This window comes from Quercus suber, unplaced genomic scaffold (assembly GCF_002906115.3).
Source record: "Quercus suber isolate HL8 unplaced genomic scaffold, Cork oak 2.0 scaffold_370, whole genome shotgun sequence".
In the NCBI taxonomy this organism is placed as follows: Eukaryota; Viridiplantae; Streptophyta; class Magnoliopsida; order Fagales; family Fagaceae; genus Quercus; species Quercus suber.
Window position 1 is genome coordinate 680,486 of NW_027069822.1, and position 12,124 is coordinate 692,609.

A 12,124-nucleotide genomic window follows, 5' to 3' on the forward strand; every position below is an offset into this window, starting at 1 on the left:
TTTATTTATCAACTCAATTGAAAAGTGTGATATATTTTTTCTGATCAATTTAATAATAATAGTAATAAATAAATAAAAAATATCCAACCCATGGGTTCAACCCAACCCAACCTAATTCATGAGGGTTGGGTTGAATATTTGTGATGGGTTGGGTTGAATTTTTTTAACCCACCATGGTGGATTTAGTCGAAAAATCCCCTCAACCTTGACCCATTCTTACACCTAGTGGCAGCAAAAGGAAAGGGACGTGTTTAAGGATTATGTGCAATGCACATTACCTAGTAGGCCTTTAATACTTGTCTATTTCTTTTTGCTGCCNTTTTTTTTTTTTTTTTCTTCTTCGGTTGAAATCTAGTTTACTGGTCGAATGTAGGCTGAAACCCTAGAAATGATGCAAGAATGAATGCTATGCGAATTTGGATTCAAAGTGTGTGTGACTATTGGAAGCTCTTAACTCTAGCAAGCTTTGAATTTAACGCTTATAGATGGAACTGTATTTATATCCAGGACATAGGTTTTCAAGTATGTGGAAATTGAACTTTAAAATGATAAAAAGGAACCTTTGGAGTTTTAATATAGAAGCCCTGCTTACTGCACCGACACCGAATAGTTTTGAAAGTCATGTTGGCCACTGTTCTGCTTGTCACTGTTGTGATGATTTGTCTGTTGTATTCATTCAGCCGAGCATTTGAGCAAGCAAAGAAAGCTCCAGGTTGTGTTTTTGGAACAAGAGGAGAGATTGACATAGGGAGGATTAAACAATCCAAGTACTTTCGAGCTCTTCTTCAGCAGTCCAATATTAAAGCGGAGAATGAATTGGTATTATATTCCTCGCCTGTTTGTGTGTATTTTTGGATATAGTCTAGCATTTAATAATGCAAAATTATGCTCTAAACTTTTCGTTGTGCCATTTCTCTTAGAGAGGTCAAATAGAGAAGCATGACAGGTTGAGTAACCAGGCTTCAAAATTTATGACACAAGAAAAATTGACATCCAACATGACAAGGGCTAGTAATGGCTTAAACAAGGGGTTTTGGAGTTCCAAAAGCAACAACTTCGATGACTGCATTATTGTGGAAAAACCTCGCTCACATAACAACCAAGTAAAAGGTCATGGTGTCTCATCTTTTCCAAAAGTTGAAGACGAAGACAGAGCTTATGGAAGTGCTGCAGGGGCAAAACGGGCACACATGGAAATCAGTAGCCCCAGGATAGATATTGCAAAGTCACCATCTAGCAATGAAGAAGCTAATGCTGATGCTTCTGGCAATGGGTTTGTTACCGCTCGAGCAAAATTGGTATTCATTTTTCTTTAGACATTAGATTCTTGATATAAGTCTATTGTTACTAAATCAAAACTTGAGAGAGGACTTCTTGTTTGATTATGCATACATCTAAAACATTTCAATTTGTGTTTCTCTCAATTTGTACACAAGTGGTGCATGCTTCCTTGGTGTTGCTGGTAGATGTAGTAAGTTCGAGTTTATAGCCTGAAGCAGAAACATCTTTATAATTCACGCACCTTCCATGTGTATAGGGAAATTTGTTTAAAGAGACGAGAGCAAACTTCTGTTCAGATTTTAGTTATATGTAGTTTCTAGATGATTTTGCCTTTGGAAATATCTTTTTGTTAATCTTTGTATATTATCTGATTTTATTGGAAATTAAAACTTTTTCTCTATTGTTTTCCTTGTGTTTGACAATGTCTTCTTCATTTTCACAGGAAATGGATGCAAGGCAAAGACGGGGTTTGGCAGGATCACCAAGTGCTTCTGTCTCCCCACAAAGTGATAACAATTGTGCCAATAGGGGTTATGGTGTGAAATCATATGGTGTTTCACGCCGTGGTGTCCGTGGTGGTTTTATTCCCCCTATCAAATCCAATGGGGGCAATGTTGGGAATGTGACTTCACGAATTGGTGGAAAGTGCGATGATGCATTAGATGACTCAACAAAGAGATGGTGAGTGGTGTAGCCATGATATAATAAATAGTCTAAAGTGTATCCTTGTATATTTCCAATGTTTAGGTTTTATAATAAGTTCTTAGAGAGTGGTCTTGAACAAATGTTTGATCCATCTCTGTAGTGTTTTCACTAGAATGAGTCAGAACAAACTGGTGGCTTCATATTCCAACTCTGCAGTCCTATATGGTGGTTTGCAGACACCATTCTCTGTCAGATTGATCCATATGTAACAGCTTCTTGTTGGTGTTCCGATCTTTCAAAAAAATAAAATAAAATAAAAAACTTTTTTTTTTTTTTTTTTTTTTGCCATATTGGAAGTACTGAAGTAGGTGATATCCAATTTTTTAAAGTTGTTTGGTGCAGTCTCTCTCTCTCTCTCTGGGGGCGGGTTTTAGATTAAAGTAATTATGATGAATTGTGTGAGGTATACATTTATCTACTAAATTGCTAATATGTCATATGTTTTGTCTTCACTCTTCAGTTTAGATATGCTATGTGGTCCTGATGGTGAGCTTCCTGAAAAATTAAGGAATCTGGAACCTCGTCTTATTGAACATATTAGTAATGAGATCATGGATAGGGATCCCAATGTTCGATGGGATGATATTGGTAAGCTTAGGTGTTTCAGACCTCATTTGATATCTCATTTCTGTGTTAATTTGCATATGTGTACTGGTTCTGATTTAGTCTCATTTCCTGACAATGTTGTAGCTGGTTTGGATCATGCTAAAAAATGTGTGACTGAGATGGTCATATGGCCTCTCTTACGTCCTGACATATTTAAAGGTTGTCGTTCTCCTGGAAAAGGTCTTCTTCTTTTTGGTCCACCTGTAAGTGATGAATCCTCTTAAATAGGTGCCTTCTAAATGTTTCCGCCTTACCAGTTTATTATCTGTGTGGCTGTCATGTTTTAGGGAACTGGAAAAACAATGATTGGGAAAGCCATAGCTGGAGAGGCAAAAGCAACCTTTTTCTACATATCTGCCAGCTCATTAACAAGCAAGTGGGTATGTGTTATTTTTCTTGACTTTCACATGGTCATGGTTCAGTGAAATTCTCTGATTTTTGTTTGGGAATATGTCATGACATGAAGCTTTATGAGAATAACTTGAGATACATAACTGTAATTATGATTAGATTTTAATGGTAATCTTATGTTTCTTTATTATAGAAAATAAAAAAGTACTATTTTGTGTTCTTCATTGTTTCTAAATTATGTACAAAATCAATGTTGAAATCCTTTCTTTTAGTGTTATTCTTAACTCATTACCCTTTGTAGAGGGTATTTTTTGATATCAACAATTTGACAAGTGACTGTAGATTGGCGAGGGTGAAAAGCTAGTGAGGGCTCTTTTTGGGGTTGCCTGTTGTCGTCAGCCAGCTGTGATTTTTGTTGATGAAATTGATTCACTTCTTTCTCAGGTAAGGTATGTTCTAGCCCTTAAGACAATCATGATATGCTATAAGCCAACCCCATAAATGCTGTATCAATTCTCTTGCACAAGCCTGAATGTCATTAAAATTCTACCAAGTAGGTGAATAACTTTGGTCAGTTTCTTCTTGCTGAAGCTTAGACCTGTGGATCATATGCATGGAGTTTCATCAAATGCAATTTGCCAGTAAATACTTGAGGATATTCTAGATGTTACTGACTTAGAATTGGGGTTGGTTGACTCTTTGTTTGATATTTTATACTCCAATTTTTGAAGCAGCAAGGGTTTTGACAGAATGAGATGGACATTGACTGGTGATGGTGAATTTGATGTTAGCTCATATTTAGAGGCTTTAAGAGGCACAAGGGAAATGTTGTTCCCTTGGAAAAGTATTTGGTATGCTAAGGCAAAAAAAAGGGTATCCTTCTTTGTGTGGACAGCAGCTTGGGGAAAGATTCCAACTGGTGACCATCTTATTAAGTGAGGGATTAGTTTAATAAATCAATGTTGCAGGTAAAAGTAGCGGTGAGAATGTTGATCATCTGTTGTTGCATTATGATATTGCTCATGAAATGTGGACTTTTACCTTTTCAGTTTTTGGAGTACAATGGGTAATGCCCAAGAGTGTAGTAGAACTACTTTCTGGATAGAACTTAGCTCGTTTATGTCTTTTATGGCCTTTGTGGAAGGAAAGGAACCAGTATACTCTTGAGGATGTAGATGCCTTCATTATTCAGCTAAATCATCTTTCCTAAGAACTTTGTTGGATTAGTTTTGTGATTTGGATCACTGTGAGATATATTCCATTGTAGATTATTACTATCACTTACTGTGTCTCTTTAGGACTGCTTTGTTACTCTTTTGTAAGTAAGTTCCTTTTTTCAATAAAATATCATTACTTATCAATTTATTTATTTATGTATTTTTTTATAGAAAAGAAAAGAAAAAAAATTTGAGGATTATACTTGGTGGTTTGCTGAATGACCAGTACAAGTTTATGACTGCATTAGTTGCTATTCCTTTCTTGTAATTACATTTCATTGGCAAATTTGGTGTGGTTGCAGCGTAAGTCAGAAGGTGAACATGAATCAAGTAGACGACTAAAAACACAGTTCCTCATTGAAATGGAAGGTTTTGACAGTGGCAGTGAGCAAATCCTACTCATAGGTAAATTGTTTAAATGAAGGGTTCTTAAAATCAGTAGTTTATGTTTGAGAGTCTATGATTCTGGAAACTTCAACTTTAATTCAATGTTTTGTTTAAGTTTATTTTTCTGAGCAATTCAACGTTTTATTAGCTTGCTATTAGTTCTCGTTTTGCTATCGTCGTTACCAAGCTAAGCAAACTATAGAAGCTATATAAGCCAGCCCCATCATACCATGTTTTGGGGCTTAATTGGTACCATTTCCGATTTGGTGGTAGTTAAGTATATCTGTTTATGTTCCATGTGATATCAGTTTAGTTTTTTTCTCTTCAAATCCAATGCCACTCCTAAAAGTGTTTTAAATTTGGATGAACTACTCTCAACAGTCCATTCTCAAATCTCTTTTGTGGCAATTGTACTATAACTTTTACAAATGGTTACATTTTCCAGGAGCAACAAATCGACCCCAAGAACTTGATGAAGCAGCACGGAGGCGACTTACCAAGAGACTTTATATACCCCTGCCCTCCTCTGGTGCAATTTACAATATTCAGTTAATTAACTGACAATTTCAATGCTATAATTTTATGGCTAACCAGCTGATTTTGACAATGCAGAAGCAAGAGCTTGGATTATACGTAATCTCTTAGACAAGGACGGACTATTCAAGCTGTCAAAGGAGGAAATTGAGACCATTTGCAATTTGACTGAAGGTATATACTGTACATGCTGTACAGGCTAAGTTCATTAGCATCTCTGCAGTACTACTGTAACTTTGAAGTTCTATTTGGATTTTGTATGTAAATTTCCTTGCTTGATAATTTTCTTTTACAGGGTATTCAGGATCAGACATGAAAAACCTAGTGAAGGATGCTTCTATGGGTCCACTCAGAGAGGCTCTTAGACAAGGCATAGAAATTACAAAGCTAGAAAAGGAGGATATGCGGCCCGTAACTCTTCAGGTAAGAGAAAGCACCGTGCATATCAAGAAAACGTTTAGTATGTCTCCTCAGCTTAGATTGTTTGAGATTGTTTTGCTAATTTCGTACAGGACTTTGAAAATGCATTGCAAGAGGTGAGGCCCTCAGTTTCCTTGAATGAACTAGGCACATATGATGAATGGAACAAGCAATTTGGAAGCCTATCACTCTAGGAATAAGTTTGATTAATGCAAGGGGAAAAGAAATCAATAGGTTCTAAGCAGTAGTTGGTGATGTTAATCTATATTCATTGACTTGTATACTAAGATGTGGTAGTCCCCCATTAGAATCCCAAGATGTGAGCAATTCACATGGCAATTTACTTGAACGCATGATGGTAGTAATTTTCGTACGACCAACCATTGGGAAAATTAGTTTAGCTGAAGTTTTTCAAGTCAATTTAGTTTATCAAGACAGACAATGTTTGGCCGACTCCTAATACTATTATATTATGCCTACTCTTCCCCAGCCCACCCCTTTCTTCCTAATAATAAAAGAAACCTGAATGAACATGTGAAGTAATCGTTCCAAACACGCATGTGCAATATTCTGACTACATCTTGAATAAATTAAACACTAGTTCTGTCTTCGCAAGCACATGTTCTCTAATTCAATGGCACGTAATTTTGGATTATATTGGATACCCGTGATTGACTATAATATGCGTGGCTGGTGAAGGTCTATACAAAGATTACTGTATAATTTGTTGTATATAATCATCTCCCTTGTGTTTATATTACAAAACTAAGGCATTGGCATGTTACAGCCCAACAGATCGTACGTCAGAAGCATTGACCTTGACTAATATACTTATTTATTTTGGTATGAATAATATACTGAATTTTATAACTTTACCTCAGCCCCTCTCTTGCGAACTAAAACCTTTAGCCCGCCAGCCATGTGAGCTGTAAGGAGTGGTACAAAAACTGGCCGGTCTGGACCAATTGGTCTAACTTCGAACCGCCTCAGAATGGAAGCCACAACATACTTCATTTGAATGAAAGCCATCTCCTTACCGAGACACACCCTTGGACCGGCGTGGAAGATTGGAAACTTGTAGGGGCACACATTCTTCAGTGCTCCTCTCTCCTTGTCCGGTTCAAGAAACCATCGATCCGGTTTGAACTCAAACCGGTCCTTCCCCCATAATGCTTCCATTCTCCCCATCCCGTAAGGAAAGTAAGTCAACCTATCTCCTGCCCTCACAAAAGTGCCATCCGGCAACAAGTCATCGACTACAGCATGCTTGGAGTCCCAAGCCACAGGTGGGTAGATCCTCATGGACTCACAAAGACAAGCCTTCAACAATCTCATTTCCCTTAGTGATTCATAATTCAACATTTCCCCTTCCACAAATTCTGTCTCTTTAACCACCTCTTGCTCTATATTGGGATGGGAAGAGAGCAACCAAAAGAGCCATGTCATTGCTGCCGAAGTTGTGTCCCTCCCTGCCATGATGAAGCTTATCATCATGTCTCTTATAACCTCATCTTCATGACCGGCTGAAATTAACCGAGATAGGAGATCTTCACTGCAAACCTCACCTTGATTAATCTTCTTCTTCCTATTGTGAATTATATCAGTGATATAGGCATGAACTTCTTCAACAGCATCCTTTAGCTTCCGTTCGGATCCTACTCCAAGCCATCTTTTAGCCTTCCAAACAATGAAAAGAGGTGCAGCTCCACGCCTTGCACATATCCCTGATGCCATGTCAAAAGCTTTTGCAAGTGGCGAAATGGATTGCGAAGGATCTAAGCTACACCGATCAATCCCCAATGAGACCTTACAAATCATATTGAATGCAAGTCGTCTTAGCAACTCCTGCAAGTCAACAACTTCATTGGAGGTAGCCAGTGACTCTAGTACTGGAAACAATTGGTTTTCCACTTCTTCCTTCAATGCATTCATCAGAAATTCTCTGAGGGACTTGGCGCTGAACTCGTGGCTGGCCAACTTGCGCTGAGTGTGCCAAAGCTCTCCATCTACGTTGAATATACCACAGCCAAGAAAATCCCCAAGGATTTCAGTGAAGGGCTTGCCTTTGGGGAAGTTGTTAAAGTTTGTCTTGAGCATGTACTCTACGTTCTCTGGATTTGCGGTGACTATGGTCCGTGGTGCACCAAAACGGTTCACCACGATTGTGCTGGTTGCTGACTCCGTGAGGAGCTCAGTATACCAATCCAACAGACGCACACGATTCTTGTAGAAGGAAATCAAGCATCCAATGATAGGATAGGTTGGCGGTCCATGGCTGGAAAGCTTTCGAACCCGCCGGAGTTCACATAAAATTACGTGAAACAATAAGAAGAGAAGAACAGGAAACAACATAATCGTTAGGGGCTTCAGTGTAGCAAGAGACAAGAAGACTCCCATCTTAGCATGGAAATAACTGTAATGAGGTCTATAAGGGAAGCCTATTTATGCTTTTTGGACCTTGCAAAGTTGCAAGCGAGTCTTTTGCTAATAACATATTGTTTTTAATTAATTTAATTTATTATTTTTATCAAGCTTTTGTATTTTAATGTGACTCTCAAAAAAAAAAAAAAAAGCTTTTGTATTTTAATGTGTATTCATAATTAAACGTGGCTGTGAGCAGTTGTGCTTAAAGAAATAAGAATAATACCTACAATGATATGTGCAGTTGATACTAGTCGGTGCTTATGTATGAGAGCCCATTTTTCTATTTGTTTTGCCTTCCAACGGTTAGTTTTAGAAAATGCTGAAGTATTCGGTTTAAACAATTCATATTCTCCAAAAGATGCTTATTTATCTTTTTAAATTCTGTTTCTAAAAAATCATATATATATATATATATATTTTTTTTTTTTTATAAAAATTTATTAATTTGAGCGTTTGTTCAAGCTTTTGTATTTTAATGTGACTCTCAAAAAAAAAAAAAAAAAAAAGCTTTTGTATTTTAATGTGTATTCATAATTAAACGTGGCTGTGAGCAGTTGTGCTTAAAGAAATAAGAATAATACCTACAATGATATGTGCAGTTGATCCTAGTCGGTGCTTATGTATGAGAGCCCATTTTTCTATTTGTTTTGCCTTCCAACGGTTAGTTTTAGAAAATGCTGAAGTATTCGGTTTAAACAATTCATATTCTCCAAAAGATGCTTATTTATCTTTTTAAATTCTGTTTCTAAAAAATCATATATATATATATATATATTTTATAAAAATTTATTAATTTGAGCGTTTGTCATACAAACAACCTTACCCTTGTGCCAAGGGTTGACTGATTACAGTAGGAAAGATTTTAGTACGACGCATAGAGTGGTATTTCTTTCGGCAATGGCACATCGTTGGGAGGTATGGCAAAGATAATACTATGTTTGTTTTGAGAGAAGGAAATGTATAATCCATGTATTTGATATGTTATTATGATATAATAGAAGTAGATCCACGAGTTCAAAGCCCAAGACTTAATTGTCTAGGTTTAGTGTGTTGGTACATTGTACTACCTTTGTAATACGCATTGAGAGGTATTGTACTATCTTAAATCTTTCCGTTAAAAACACCCAAATTTGTTAATCGAGTTACAAAACTGTTAATTAATACCTTGTATTAGTAATACTTTTGTATCTTTGCTTTATGCATAATGCCCATATAAAGGCAGTCCATGTACACTTATGAACAAAGACTAATAATACACATGGTAGGTCCCAGAGTCTAAGGCCCAAGACCTAATTATCTAAGTTTAGTATATAAATGCATATATGCTTTATATTGTATTGTCTATATAAAACATCTAATGTGTAATTCTGAATACAAATTAATATATACAAACTTTTAGGGTTTAACAATTACATGATAAAGAGGGGAAAAGTGAGAAGACAGAGGTGGGAGGCAAAACCATTTTGGCCTGCCTAAATCAATACCTTGTATTAGTAATACTTTTATATTTTTATTTAATTCATAATGCCCATATAAAGGCGCTCCATGTACACTTATGAACAAAGACTAATTACATATGGTAGGTCCAAGAGTCTAAGGCCCAAGACCTAATTATCTATTCAGCAAAAACCAAAAGACCTAATTATTTAGGTTTAGATTCAGCCAAAAAAAAAAAATTAAGGTTTAGTATATAAATACGCGTATGTCTTATATTGTATTGTCTATATAAAGCATCCAATGTACAGTTTGAATACAAATTAATAAATACAAACTTTTAAGGTTTAACAATTACATGATAAAGAGGGAAAAAGTGAGAAGAGAAAGGTGGGAGGAAAAACCCTTTTGGCCTACCTAAATCAATCCTCCAAGAGCTTTCAATGTCTACTTTAAGACAATCTATTGCCATGAATGTTAATTGGTCTATTTATTGTTTTTATTGTATCTCGGACCCCAAAGAAAAAGTTGAGGCGAGAAAGGGATGGAGTGTTAACTATTAAGATAATAAAATAAAATGATCTTTAAGTTTAGATAAGTTGAACAAAGTTTTTTTATTTTTATATTCCGACTATTTTTTCTCTTTTTCTTTCTTCCTACTAAATAATATGACGAGGTTAACTCCTTTCAATCTGCCTTATTTCCTTCACTTTTCATCCTTCATATCAAATATAATCTTGGGAGAGAAACTTTGTATCAAATATAATCTTAGGATATAAATTTAGGATTATTTATTTATTTATTATTATTTAGAAATAAACTTAGAAAGCTTAGAAACCAAATAGGTCTGTGTGGGGGGGGGTAAAAAAAAAAAAAAAAACAATTACATGATAAAGAGGGAAAAAGTGAGAAGAGAAAGGTGGGAGGAAAAACCCTTTTGGCCTACCTAAATCAATCCTCCAAGAGCTTTCAATGTCTACTTTAAGACAATCTATTGCCATGAATGTTAATTGGTCTATTTATTGTTTTTATTGTATCTCGGACCCCAAAGAAAAAGTTGAGGCGAGAAAGGGATTGAGTGTTAACTATTAAGATAATAAAATAAAATGATCTTTAAGTTTAGATAAGTTGAACAAAGTTTTTTTATTTTTATATTCCGACTATTTTTTCTCTTTTTCTTTCTTCCTACTAAATAATATGACGAGGTTAACTCCTTTCAATCCGCCTTATTTCCTTCACCTTTCATCCTTCATATCAAATATAATCTTGGGATAGAAACTTTGTATCAAATATAATCTTAGGAGATAAATTTAGGATTATTTATTTATTTTTTATTATTTAGAAATAAACTTAGAAAGCTTAGAAACCAAATAGGTCCGATTAATGAGAGCCCTTAAAGCATTTATTAATGTACTATTTTAAGAAAATTTTGATATCACTTTCATGAAAAATATAAAAAGTTGTCAAAAATATCATTTACCTTCATCCAATATTTCCTTTTTAAAACTATCTTACTCAAAAATTGATGGACAATGTTTGATACACTCCATCCACTATTTCCTCTTTAAAACTATTTTACTCAAAAATTGATGGACAATGTTTGACAAGCTCCATCCACATATGTATAATCAATGATACGATGAATTTAACTTTTTCTAATAGCCATAAACTTGACAATTGGCATTATCTTCTTCTGGAATCCAATCTGACTCAATAATACTTGAAAATAGAAAAATATCTGAGTGGGGATCAGCAATCTTTCTCCTCCAAACAGCCCATCATGTCTTTTATCTTTTAATATAATGCACCCAATAGGTCATGTGATGGAAATGCCTCCTTAGTCTAGGTGACCCTACCTCTCTATTACTTTTCCTTAGAGCATCCACATCAGTCCATGCAAAAATTTTGTACATTTACACATTTAAAACACACTTTTTCTATTTTACACACTCACTTTTACAAAGTACTCACATCAGTTTGTCTATTATACATATCAATTTATTAAAATAATCATTTTATTATTATTTTATTATATACCACTTCTTTAATATCTATATCTCCCTCATCTCAAATCTCTGCCCCTCTCTCATCCCAAACCCCCTGCCTCCACACACGCACACACTGTCACAAAGCCAAACCTCCATGGCTAGAGCTCCATGGCCATGGCCGAACATCACATAACCATCACAAAGGCAGAAACCTACATAAATTAAACCCCTGCACGGCGAGAAGAACACCGATCTGAAACTCCGATCTAGCTACACTCTGATCCAGCTACACAGCTACACTCTGATCCAAGCACGGCGCCGATCTGAAACTCCGATTCAGCTACACTCTGATCCAGCTACACAACTACACTCCGATCCAAGCACGATGCTGATCTGAAACTCTGATCCAAGCACAATGAGAAGAACACCGATCCAAACACGCCGATCCAAGCACTCCGATACAAGCACGCCGATTTGAAACTCCAATCCAAGCACACCGATTCGCCACAGGCGTCGATCCACTCTCTCTGTCTCCGTCGAGGTGTCCGTGTGTGGGTGTGTCTGGTTTTGTGGTGTCTGTGGTTGATTTTGTTGTTGATTTTTTATTTTTGTGGTTGATTTTTGATTTTGTCTGTGGGAGTGTGTGTTCCAGAGGAAGAGGAAGAAGCATGAGAGCGTTGGTTTTGCGCAGATGGTGAAGAGAGAAAAAAAAGGAGTGAAAAACAAAAAAGAAGTTTTTATATTGTAAAATGATAATATTATTTTAATGTTTACACG

At 35.9% G+C, this 12,124-nt stretch overlaps 2 protein-coding genes across 2 annotated transcripts; one reads left to right on the top strand and one right to left on the bottom strand.

Moving 5' to 3' along the window:
• The first annotated feature begins 606 nt into the window (after positions 1-606).
• Positions 607-5,990, top strand: LOC112005212 (ATPase family AAA domain-containing protein FIGL1). Its single transcript, XM_065760510.1, has 12 exons — positions 607-819; positions 921-1,298; positions 1,724-1,962; positions 2,447-2,574; positions 2,677-2,795; positions 2,880-2,972; positions 3,286-3,387; positions 4,463-4,565; positions 4,993-5,076; positions 5,160-5,255; positions 5,377-5,504; positions 5,594-5,990. Exons 1-12 carry the CDS (start codon positions 622-624, stop codon positions 5,693-5,695), a joined length of 1,770 nt encoding a protein of 589 aa, XP_065616582.1. The 5' UTR covers positions 607-621; the 3' UTR covers positions 5,696-5,990.
• A 156-nt stretch (positions 5,991-6,146) lies between these two features.
• LOC112005217 (cytochrome P450 94B3) lies at positions 6,147-8,036 on the bottom strand. Its single transcript, XM_024037474.2, has one exon. The coding sequence runs from the start codon at positions 7,896-7,898 to the stop codon at positions 6,366-6,368; it is 1,533 nt and encodes a 510-aa protein (XP_023893242.2). The 5' UTR covers positions 7,899-8,036; the 3' UTR covers positions 6,147-6,365.
• Between the last annotated feature and the right edge of the window lie 4,088 nt (positions 8,037-12,124).